Source organism: Bombyx mandarina, chromosome 18 (genome assembly GCF_030267445.1).
Source record: "Bombyx mandarina strain Sakado chromosome 18, ASM3026744v2".
NCBI lineage: Eukaryota > Metazoa > Arthropoda > Insecta > Lepidoptera > Bombycidae > Bombyx > Bombyx mandarina.
In genome coordinates, this window is record NC_143224.1 from 820,154 (window position 1) to 833,562 (window position 13,409).

A 13,409-nucleotide genomic window follows, 5' to 3' on the forward strand; every position below is an offset into this window, starting at 1 on the left:
GAGAAGCTGAGATAGCTCTCAAGGCTATCAGCATAGGTATGAAAAGCAAAAAAAGGTAAGGTGTCATAGAAAAAATCATTAAACTCATAATAGTTTTTTTATTTGTAACTTTTTCCCCCTATCTATTTGCTTGTAGCCTAAAAGGCTATTCCAGCTACGCCGGGACGGGTAGGTGAGCTCACGGGCTCAACCTAAGAGAATTGGCTAACACTAGCCCTAGCAAGAGCAGTGCTTCGCAGAATCTACCACCGGATCGGAATCGCGACCCACTGAGAAGATCCGACGATAAGCTCAGTGGGCTATGTCTGTGGGTATTTGTAACTTGTATCGATGTAGAGAACCACACATATTCCATCGATCCACTACATCCGCACTGTATGGCGAACCGCGCTTACATTATTTGAATAAAACATTTTTTTTCCGTGCAAACATCATGCCCGTGTTTTGCATCGCCTCAATAATTCATTTATGCAAATATATCGGCGACGTACTCAATGTTTGTTGGTATTTTGGCTAAACGTGTAATTGTGAATGAACATGGCCTATTTTTAACAGGGACAGGCGAACTGACAACCAGCTTTTCAGTGGCCTTTTGAATCCTAGATAGATACGACAGCGAAACCAGAGTTTCTCGTTTGAAGAAAGCAATCGCATACGGAGCTAGGTGATTGTTTTTTTTTTTATAATTGCGAATATAGGCGAAAGAAATCTGTGACCACGAAAACTGTAAAGTATTTGAAACGCGGATAATAATTTAATGACAATAATAAAACTCTAGATGAAATGGTAATAATAGTTGAAATTATATCTTCGACTCGGGAAAAGCAAAAAGAGCACTATATGGGTGAAATAGCTCACTGCCCATTGTTTTATTGGTGGTAGGAATGTCTTCTGAGTCCGCACGGGTAGGTATTACCACCCTGCCTATTTTTGCCGCGAAGCAGTAATGCGTTTCGGTTTGAAGGGTGGGGTAGCCGTTGTACTGTAAAAACTGACATGTCTCGAGTTGGATGACGGCATTGACGTTGATAGATGTCTATGGTCTCCGATGACCACTTAAGACCAGGTGGGCCGTCAGCTCGTCCACCCATCTAAGCAATAAAAAATGTATATAATAATATACAACCTTGATTTGTTATGTTTTTAGCATTAATCCCACTAACATATATGATCACGAATCTTTATAACTTTCTCATATCTGAAACGGTCTCGATCTAATTTTTAAATTCTAAACGAAATATATTAAAAAACTTTTTAAATTGTAAAAGTTTTGCTAACACTAGAATTTACCGAAAACTAATATCTCTTTTGGCCCAAGTCTGTAATGTAAGAAAACATTTGAATTTAAATGCTAGAACATAAAGTTTCTGAAGCGATTGGTAGTTTTGTTGTTTTATATTGATTTTATACAAATGACATTAATTCAATTATATGACGGATCAACTCATAAGCTATCTTTGTGTGTATCAAAGATAAAAAAGGCAATCTTTTTAAAAATATTTATTTGTATGATATATTTACAAAAAAATCACAGATTTGTAAAAAATAAAAACGGACGGTAATGTTTACATAGTTCTTTTGTAAGATCAAAAAGCAGGCGTTTGACGACGCCGAGGAGTGAAGAAATTATGATATGGCTTAGTGATGTCCGTAGTATCCCAGTCCACCGTATCCGCCGTATCCGCCATATCCGCTGTATCCGCCGTAGCCGCCATATCCGACTTGGTTGGCGTAGCTCACGGCCGGTCCATAACCATGGCCATAGCCTGTAAATAGAAATAGGGTCAATGAATACACGACCTACTAAAATACTTGACGTTTATTGTTAGGTATAGGAATCAGTGGACAGCTCAAAATGGACATCTCAGAGCAAAACATGCCCATAAATAATTCAATAATACCGTTTCCGTCTGGTGTAGTGGTAAGTTACATGGTCACTACACGAGGGGGTCGCGGGTTCGAATCCCGCCAAGGGAAGATATTTCTATGATAAATATAAAATGTCTTTTCCAGGGTTATGAATGTATATTAAATATATGTATGTGTATAATAAAAATCTTACATTTATTTCCGTTATCTGGTACCCGTAACACAAAGTCATTACGAACTTAGCACGGGACCGGTTAACGTGGCGTGATAAAAGCCGTTTCCAACCAAACACAATTAACTAGATTTAGATCATTAGTGGTTTTCATTAATGATTCGAAATTTCCCATAAAACAATTAAAGTGGGAAAAGACAACAATCAAACAATACTTCCGAGCAGTTACCTACACCGTTATATTACCGCATTAATGACACAGATTAATCGAAAGTATTACCGAGTCCGTATCCGCCAAGGCCGGAGTATCCACCGTATCCGCCATATCCGCCGTAACCGCCGTATCCGAGGCCGTTGTGAGCCGTCGTGTAAGCGACCTTACTAACTGGGTAGTCTGTAAACAAATATGTTTAATTTAAAATGTATATAATAAATGTTTTTTTTATTGCTATTAAGTGGTTACTGGAGCCCATAGACATCTACGACGTAAATGCGCCACCCACCTTGAGATATAAGTTCTAAGGTCTCAAGTATAGTTACATAGTATAATATGGGTATAATGTATAATAATATAGTATAATATGGGTTCTGTCAATTGCCAAGTTGTTTCTAATCTATTTGTCACTAGTCAAAGGTAGATTAACACCCATTTTGGTTAAAAACAGGCAACGCAGAAAAGGTACCCCAAGGTACTTTTAATTTTTTATCGATTATGGTGATATAGATAATTTTCGAAAACCCCCCACATGATTAAAACGATTATTATGCAACTTTTCAGAATTTGACATTGGTATTCAACTACATGTGCTTATAGCAAAATGAATGTATGTATGTCCAATAGTTCTTAAATACTGAGATTATTTTTGGACATAGCTTTGGTATAAATTTATATTTAGCTTCTTTAATATATGTCCAATTGCATTTTGATTCTTGGCCTAATCCATTATTAAATTCGTTATTTATAATAGCAATGTCCATATGCAATCAAAATAAGTCCTAAGTTGAACACAAGAAAAATAAACAATTGAATGCTAAATAAAAAATACGATAAATTGAATAAAATGTATGAGGCAGCAAATTACTGTACACTGGCTATGCAGACTCTTAATTTTGCTGTAATCAGTAAAAAAGTTAAGTACACATTATATGAATTAGCAATAATTGTAAATAGACATGCTTTAACAAAAACCGACTTCAAATAGAAAAAAAAGATATTCCAAAACAAATTAATATAGACTAAAAACAATAATCATCGAAATCGGTTGGCGTGATATTGAGTTAGTCATCTATTTGTCGCGCACGTACTTAATGCAAATTTCAGACTTATATAGTTTTCTCATCGATACCATTATGAGAACTGAACTAAACTGAAATGGGACCACACGGGAAGCGTCAGCTTTCTAATAAAAAAAGAATCATCAAAATCGATTCACTCAGTCAAAAGTTATGAGGTAACAAGCATAAAAAAACATACAGTCGAATTGAGAACCTCCTTCGTTTTTGGAGTCGGTTAAAAAGTAGCTAGATTGTTAGTCATTGCTTCTTAAAATTGAACGTGCGTAACGAATGTCCAATCGAAATAGCAATGTAAAGGTCATAATGCAAAAAGTAAAAATGATTATGCGCATGACTGAATTAATGCTATTATTTAATGTTATCTACAATTACGTAGTATTTTATAATCTCTTAGGAGGTGGGGATGACTTTATGGATATTAACTAACTATTGCCCATATCATCAACAATGCCAATATTGAGAAATACTATGTAAAAGTTTCTTTAAAAATTAAGAAGACAGTAAGCGTATGTTCATAAATAGACAGAATCAGTAAAGTGCATCTATAAAGAAAATTGAATGTCTGTTGGCTACTATACAAGCAAATTTGATTTGCAAATCCAGATTTTTCAATTTACAAGAATAAAAAAAAGGTCTTAAATTAAGCGATATTCATTCTGTAGCCTCTAACGGTGTTAAAAAGAAATAGACTAATAAAACTAATGCTGAAGATCCTACTATATATCGAGCAGAATGTAAAAGCCCAGAATTTTCAAATAAGAAGGCTTTAATGTAAATGCAAATACGCCCTACGACTTTGAAATCAATAAAATTATATGAAGTTATCAACCGTGTCTTTTTGTAGTTTTCCATTAGTCTCCCAAGGATTCTTTTGTCTTGATACAGCCTTTACGTTATATGACGTGGAAATTTAGTCGAATATTTTCTTGTGTGGTACAATAATAGGAAATTGTAAAATGATTTGTTAAATTTAGGTACTATGTATGTACTTTATTGTGAAAAGTGTCTTACTGAAGATTGGACTCACTCAGTGGCGCGTGAATGGTTTATTAAGCTGTGAGCAAAACTAAGGCAATTATGTCAAGTAATGTTGAGAATGTTGAAACGTTGGAAAAGACACCGGAGATAGAAGACGACGTTGTTTGAAATTTGATTGAGTTCGATGATGGTACTTGTTTCCAAATAAAATTTACCATTTCCATTTATTTCAATTTTAATATTACGCTAAATAGACATATAAAGTGTCCACATAAATCAAAAGCTTTTTTGTGAAATAAGTAGTTTGTAAGCCCTTAAAAATGTTTTGGCGTATAAAAAATTATTGATTCTGTATTTAGTGACGAGCTTACTGAGTCCCTACCACATCATTAAAGATAGTAAGGAAAGGAAACGAAACTGAGTGAATCTTAATATCATTCCAAGTATCCTCTGTGAGGTCAAAACAAACAACTTAGCGCGATAGTGAATGATAGAAACTAACTATGATTAAATATGTCAAACATATTATGAACCTTATTTCTTGTTTTAGAGAGTTTATTTTCCAATTTTCCAGGAAATCTGGGTTACTGCACAAAGGTGCGAGATAATGAGCATTAGAAACACAGGTATGATATGAAACAGTAGTTGGGGTACATAATAGTAGTTGTGATAACTGAGTATTTAAAAAAACTGCTGTCATACACAAAATTTCATTTCTGTATTTCAGCTTCAAGATCTATATTTAGTTAGGGTTTGAATTTCGCTCTTTAAAATGAAACTAGTATTGAAGTCACTCAATGTCTAGCTCTTTGATATGTAGTAGTCCTTCCTACTACTGGGTCCTTGAATTAAGGACCAGGTCGTATTTACCTCACAAATCTGGGGCTGCTTATGTATTTATTTATAAATTATCTGACTTCGATTGTTAAATATATGAGTGAAAATTTAAAAAGTGAATAGCACTTGTACATCCATAACAAAGCTTGCCTTAGCTATGACCTCTTGAAATTTCGTGAACACAATAAGTTGCTATACTGTCCCATCGGATTCTTGTAACAAGAAGACCGCTGTATTCTCGTATTAATCTCCACAAACGTTTCTCCCCAAAGGAGGTGCATTTAACTGTTATTTTATAGCTGCACTAAAATTAATTTATATTACCATTTATATGTCGAATAAAATTGTTTCTATTTGAGTTCTAAAGCACTTTAAGGATAGCTACATATTTATTAAGCTGTAAACAAGTGCCACTTATCTATTTCTGTTGATTTGAGCTCAATAGGTACTTGAACTTAGAATGAACGTATGATTCGGAAAATTTCAAGGCGATTAATTACTTTTAAAGTGATTAATATAATGTTATGGAAAATGAATAATAAAATTGATACAGATTAAAATTAAATTGAGTAAGTAACATAGAAATTATGGCTCCAATAGAGCCAGCGTTTCTGATGATGAATAATGACGGTAGATCACCATCAGAGGTACGAAGTAATTTAATGGTGTTTTAAAGGATTATGGTGTGGAATCAAGATGTTTTTAAAATATTGTACTTTTCGTTATAGCTCAAGGATGAATGAAAACTATCGTAAATGTGCAAAGAAGTAACGGAAATTTATGGAAGTCAAGATGGAATAAAGACGAATATATTTGACATTAGCTTAATAGCTTACAAATAATCAGATAGCAAAAATTCTAAAAGTTTCTAAAAACAGACATTCCAAAGTTTACTAATCTTTTTTTACCCAAATTTCCTTCATTACTGTGTTTACTTCGATTACCGTCAAAATAAATAGACCGTTAATTCAAGAAAATCAACATCCGTTTGTCGGATACGACCTTTAAGCTTAAAATTCCCGTCACGAAAGTCCGACCCTAAAAGCTTTCGGTCAATTTAAAGTTGGACTTTTACGGAATCTACGAGTGCGAGTGGAATTTAGATATAACTCGTTTGGAGGATTCTGTTGTATTTAAAACAAGAGTTTAGTGGATTTTGTTGATTCGAGGTGGATTTGTGATGAGTTTTCAATTATTTGGGGTTTTTCAAAGCACTCCTGAACTTTATTGATAGTTAGCATATTGACGGATTTTGCGTGATATGTATTTACATTATATGTGAAATTGCAAGCCTACAAGAGTCTAATTACAAAAAAAAAAATTTTTAACCTGACCCCGATCTTCGTAACATCTAATGAGTCCTTTCTTTATCTACAAGTATTTGTATGATTAACGGGATTTTATTATTATTACGTTTGAGTTAATAATTTGACAACATTTACTACCCAAAGCCTATGGACACAATAACGTGAATGCCGCTTATTACAAGATATGAGACGAATTCACACTCAAAGTTCTGTTAGTCTATGTCATGGGGCAGTAGACTTGGAGTGTAAACAAAAGACAAGATGTCTTCACCAAGCAGTGCCACTTCGAAGTATGCTTTACATGTTACTCAAAACTCCAAGCCATCAAAATTGATGCAATGACCAACTAATGGCTCCATAGATTAAAATAATTGTCATAGATTTACAGTTTGTCTATGTCTGTAACAAAGTGTTTGATTTGAAGGGCAAGATTGCCCTTATTCGAATTAATTTGAGACAGTTCTCATGCATGAAGATGAGCGGCGACATTTAAGAGTAATCTCTATGACGCAAACCTTAATAAATTTTGTATCTCTAGAAGAGTACACAGATTGATTTTATAAATGTCATATAAAAAAATCTACATTCGAGAGAAGTTATCAAGTTTTGTTGCATTGAAATAAATAGAATTTAGTGTTGAATTTGAACGCAAGATTGTTTGTACTTACATCCACCGCTGTAGCCGACTCCGCTGTATCCGCCGAGACCACTGTATCCGAGACCGTCGTAGCCAACGCCATGACTGCCGTATCCCAAACCGCCGTATCCGAGGCCAGAGAGACCACGTTTCTCAGTTTTCTTCTCCTCATCAGCGTACACCGCGCTGATGACAAGGACTGCTACCACCTGTGAATAATTGAAGGGTTAGCGATTCAAAATTATCGAATATTGATCTTGTATGCAGACGAGCATATGGATGGTGAGTGGTTACCGTCGCCCATGGACTTTAGCAATGACAGGGGCAGAGCCAAACCACTGCCTATCGTCGAAAACGTTCCAAGAAACTCTTGAAAACGTTCCAAGAAACTGCAAGTCACGTCTTTTGATCAGAATCATTACGCGTTTGATAAAAAAGGTTTTTCACGAATTGTTTTAGAAGATCAATTTCTAAATAAATATCTCGCTATATAATTTACTCGGCTAATAGAAGCAATTTCATTCCGAAGAGGTCTGCTTACAAAACAAACATCCCGCATCTAATAAGACTAAGACGAGAACAATACAACACCTTCCTTATTTGTTAGCTTAGTCCATAAGCAACAGTTATTACAGTCATCTTCGACTCTAAAAATACATATAATGTTTCATTAAGTAGTGCAAAAGGAGCCACAACCTGTAAAATTCATATTGAAACGAAAAAAAATAGGTGTAGTCTCGTTTCCCATTTTATAGGAGGTTCTATCTTGGAAGCATGGTTCTAGCTAGAAAAATTAACTGTGCCGACCCCACCTAATGGGATATGGTGAAGAAAAAGAAAGAGATAGGAGGTTCTAGCTTGAGACCTTTCAATGAGGATCAAATCGTAACCTGTGTGTTTAGTGGACTATCATTGGAATGTAATAGCGTCTGTTCTAATCATAGTGCATGATTGCTTTTCGACAAAATAGGCTGAATATCGTTACACATCCAAGGGGACTCGCAGAACTATAATTTTCTATCATCTGACCGTACTATCTTTATCAAATTTCAACTGAGCTGTTGGCGGACGAATTCAGTAAGGTTATTGAAGTAATACATTATTTGTTTGTGCGGAAAAAAAATATTGTTGTCGTACTTCGATATTTTTGTACTGTGTCGGAGGTAAAATGTGACCCTCCGGACAGAATGAAAGCAAGGCCCCTTCAATAATACACAGCTTTTTTTATATTTCTGTTTTCCCTTACGAATTAAGCTCTGTCTCAGGATTATGTTAGATTCGAAGAAGTATATTGCGTATTTTGTTCTCAAGACGTCTCTTTCTATCGATGACCAGTTGAATTTTGATCTGAGCTAGCATGGAGTAGGCAATTTATCATTGATAGATTTCATTGTGAGTCCGCAAGGCGATTGTGGTGTCTATTGTCCACCGATTATTACCAGATGGGCTTTGAGCTCGTCCACCCATTTAGTTCAAAATAAACTTGCATCACCAACTGGTGATAGGGATGAACTTTTGAGATCACATTTCTGTTGAATTAGACACGAGGTTTTTTAAAAATTTTATTGCATTTATGGATGGACGAGCTCACAGCCCACCTGGTATTAAATGGCTACCGGAGCCCATAGACATCAAACCGAAACGTATTACTACTTCACGGCTGAAATGGGCAGGGTGGTGGGATCAACCCACGCAGACTCACAAGACGCAGACCCACAAGGTCCTACCACCAGTACCAGATGCGGTGGATACATTAGTGGTCTGGTGAATCATGCAGTATTTCAACATTTCTAATACTGTTGTAACTGCAGGAAGTATACATTGCCTATTGTTTTAGTATTGTTTATTCAGTACATTGTATTGTTTATTTTTTTCATTATGTTACTTCGAGTTCACAAACTCCAAGGTGTTGAACGGTTACCGGAGCCTATAGACTCCGTGAATGTCGCTGTAGAACTTGAGACCCGATATGGAAGCATAATGGCTGTCCGGCCCTTCAATCCAGACACCATAACTATTTCAGACAGAAATCCCACTAAAACTTAGAACAGTGCACGCTTGGACTACCTTTGAAACTATTCAACTAATTTCCATATTGGATTACGCATTTAATGTTAAATTACAACAATTTTTTCGTGATCATAAAACAACATTAATTTTGAAATCGTTTCGTTGGTATCACACAAAAAAGTAGTTTTATTACATACACAATAAAAAATCGTAATAGCAAAAATTTAATGGCCTGTTTAAATTATAGATCTTAGTCTGATTGTGGCTTCTTTTGATTTAATGTTAATTAACTAGCTGAGCACGTGCTAATTAATAAATATACAACCTGTGCTCTATTTTGGGCTCGTAGCGAGGAGTCGTTTTTTTATAGCACTGGAAAAGCAGCTGAACGCATTTGTGCCAAGTAGATAGATATAAGAGACATTGTTTATGAAATTGTATGAGGTTATTTATCAGCAGAAATTGGGAGTATTATGGTACCCCTCATTGTATGGTCACAATACGTCCTACAACGAATTGCTTGGCACCAATCATACTTGGACACGGTAGGTCTCGGGTTGGTAGAGTAGGAGAAGAATTAATCATAGGACTAAACTTACCCCTATGATTCCAACTAGAAATTTACTATTAGCAGCGTTCAAAGTGTCATTGCCTAACCTAAAGGTCATGTCATTCGTGACGATCTAGCCCATACTACTACGTATAGACTACTCAATAGTAAAATCCCTCGCTAATGCCCTCAATGCCCGTTTCTGTTAAATTGTTTTGACCAAAACTCTGCTCTTATTCAGTTTGAAATGGATAGATTGAAATTTCCCTCTTTGATACACATAAAAATCTTCACTATAATAATAAGTCGACTAATAACTAATTAATTAAATTTAAATTCGATATAAAATTACTAAAATTTAAATTTACAAATAACTTCAGCCGACACCCAAAAAAAACTAGAGCTGTTTTTTGTTAATAAAAAAAAATGTCTCACCAAAAATTTCATTGTGTTGATTTTTTTTAAGCACGATTCCAGCACTGGTCAAAGTGGGACTGATGCCTCGTTGCTGCTGGTAACCGTTTATATACTGACCACGGCCAAAGGCGCTCCGACGAGAACACTGTTTTTACTCATTTCAAGGATACACGGGGTTTATAGCTTCATGATTAAATTAAGGTTAAAAATTGGTCGTAAATACGAATAAATTTAGTTTTCATACAGCCATTATATATAGTTTCGTTTTAATATGAATATTTATATATATGTAAGTGGTATTTGATTTTGAAAGAATATTTTTTACAAAGAGGTTAATGTTGAGTTACTCGCTTGCTGAAGAGTCTCCTGTATGTATTCCAAAAATATTGTTAGTTTCGGAGATATTACCTGGTAATGGGATCATAGTCAACTCAGAAAAAATCAATGTACATATTTTCAGATGTGTCCGTGCGTGATAATTAGTGAGACGTGTAGTTTACTCGTAAGTGCGATGCGACTTTTGCATACCAATTTTCGTGATTAATTAGCTAGTAATTGTTTCACGAACGTCTTCCACAATGAAGGAATATCGTAGTCGTGCAATCAAAGCGGTAGGCAGCGGCTTGGCTCTGCCCCTGGCATTGCTGAAGTCCATGGGCGACGGTAACCACTCACCATCAGGTGGGCCGTATGCTCGTCTGCCTACAAGGGCAATAAAAAAAATATTTGTATTCAATTTTGTATTCAAGTTTAACAATATTTGCTATGTGTATGCATTACTATAATTCTCATGTTGTATTTGTTATTTTAGTTGTTCTACACACACTCATCACTTTTAATTATTATTCTCATAATTCTCTCGCAGGTCTGCTGGAAGAGATTTCTTAAAGAAATAAGCAGTGCCTTTGTACATAATTTTCCTATTACTCTGTACTATGTCTTCCTTTTTGTGTGTACATAAATAAATAAATAAAATAAATCAATGTTAGCTCTAGTAATAGGGCGTTTATGGGCCATTGTCCAGTCCATTCCTGCCGCTTATCATCCTTGCGTGCTGGTGGAATAGCGGTTATGCCAAACACGGAACACAACTGAGATTGCGACCTTATGTCACTGGTAATAGTGCCTATGGGATTCGATAAAATCGGATGTCTCGTGAGACGTGTCTGCATAAAAAAAATATGGGTTCAAAGTATTCTCATTACATTGAAAAATGTTTCTAGCGTTTGAGAACGGTGCGCAGTTGGCAATTGTTAATAACAACTTAAAAGGAAGTAAATACGTGAAATCGTGAACAATGATCTTTGATTGCTCGTTGGCTGTTACAGGAAGTAGTGGGTTTGATTCTTGGAATTAGCATTGAAAATTCATATAAATGAGTGTTCGTCCAATTAATAATAATAATAATGATAATAAGCCATTTCTTTCTTGCTTTTGCAAGGTTAAAAAAAATGTATTTAGGATGTAAAAGAGAGTTTTGTAATGAAACAGTAAAATTTACTTAACAAGAACCCCAGATTGGGTAAAGGCCTCCTCCAAAGATGCCCAAGCGTCTCTATCCTGTGTTACGTCTATCCAGTTTGGGCCAGCTGTCTTCTCTGATCGTCTTCCCATCTGGTTAGTGGCCTCCCTCGACTTCTCTTGCCTGTTGGGCCGCTCCAAGATGTAACTTTTGCAGTCCATCTCTGGTCTGTATATCTCGCGACATGGCCAACCCATTTCCATTTTAGTTTTAGTGCATAAGTTAGGGCGTCGGTCACGTTAGTGGTTTTTCTTATCTTAGTATGTCTTACCTTATCCATCTTCCTTATTTTTTTCGAATTATCAAAATTAAATTATCGCATATGAAATCTTTTTTTTATAAATGATGACTTGTCAATTGTTGTATGTATTTCTAATTTCGCGTCAAACGTTTATAGTAAAGGTTTCTGACACGAAATTTAATTTGAACACACACAGTTTTTAAGCAGTACCTATTCGCTGGTAGTCTAAGCTATGTCCGGATGGGTAATTGAGCTCAAGGGCTCAACCTGAGAGAATTTTCTAACACTAGCACTAGCAAGAGCAGTGCTTCGCAGAATCTACCATAGGAAACTCAGTGGGCTGAGAAATACAGCAGACTTCGCGCGACGTTCACTGGTAAAAATAACGCGGATTAGTCAACGTCTACATATTGATAATCATCATCATCATCAGTCTTTATCTGCCCACTGCTGGACATATGCCTTCCCCAATGCCTTCCAGAGAATCTTCCGTACATACTAAATTGTCGGTCCAACTGCTTGGAGGACGCCCCACGCTCCTGATAATTCCATGGCCGTAATTCAGCACTCGTAAAAAAACAATGTGTTTATGTGTCCATTGGTCGAACCCATATTTCATCATGGCTAAGATTTTTTTAGCTTGATGGACGTTGGACAGAGGAGCATGGCAGATCCACCTGGTGTTAAGTGATTACATTGACATGTCCGCCTGCCACAAACATTTTATTCGAGATACTGGTGGTAGGGCCTCGTGTGAGGACGCGCGAGTGGGTACCACTACCCTGCCTATTTCTGTAGCATTAATGCAGCAGCTGAAGCATTCATTAGTTTCAGTTTGAAGGATGGGGCAGCCGTTGTACTGCAAAAACTGAGACTTACAACTCATGTCTCAGAAAATATAGTTGCTAATATGATTACAACAAATGTTTGTTTTATTTTTATTCAACATTTTCTAGTATGTACTAGAAAATGTTGAATAAAAATAAAGAAGTGAGTGGAAAATTGTGTATGTGTAGTATGTGTCTAAAAATCGAGATATAAGATCGAGAAATATCGAGATAGAAATGAAGTCGTGTTTTCGGTTTTAAATTTCACCTACCCCTTTTACAGATTGTTAATAATATATATTTTTTATTTTTTTTTATTGCCCTTGAAGGTAGACGAGCATACGGCCCTACTGATGGTGAGTGGTCACTGCCGCCCATGGACTTCAGGAATGCCAGGGGCAAAGCCAAGCCGCTGCCTACCGTAAAGTAACTAGTGAACTGGATATTACGATAGTACGGAAATTCTAAGGGTTGTGTTTTCCTAGACATGGTAGAAAGTTGTTCACTTTTTTTATTTTTTTTATTGCATAGATGGGTGGACGAGCTCACAGCCCATCTGGTGTTAAGTGGTTACTGGAGCCCATAGACATTTACAACGTAAATGCGCCACCCACCTTGAGATATAAGTTCGAAGGTCTCAAGTATAGTTACATATATCGAATGCAAAAACTGGCACGGTAAATTAATACTAATTACGAACATTGCAGTTAGGTCAAAGCTGTGTGTAATAGTCTCTATTATAACCG

At 35.9% G+C, this 13,409-nt stretch overlaps 1 protein-coding gene across 1 annotated transcript; it reads right to left on the bottom strand.

The window, feature by feature from the left end:
- Nucleotides 1-1,487: 1,487 nt before the first annotated feature.
- Nucleotides 1,488-10,214, bottom strand: CPG6 (cuticular protein glycine-rich 6). The gene is made up of 4 exons (XM_028183791.2): nucleotides 10,092-10,214; nucleotides 7,128-7,305; nucleotides 2,322-2,435; nucleotides 1,488-1,766 (listed from the first exon to the last, which is right to left on the bottom strand). Exons 1-4 carry the CDS (start codon nucleotides 10,101-10,103, stop codon nucleotides 1,639-1,641), a joined length of 432 nt encoding a protein of 143 aa, XP_028039592.2. The 5' UTR covers nucleotides 10,104-10,214; the 3' UTR covers nucleotides 1,488-1,638.
- Between the last annotated feature and the right edge of the window lie 3,195 nt (nucleotides 10,215-13,409).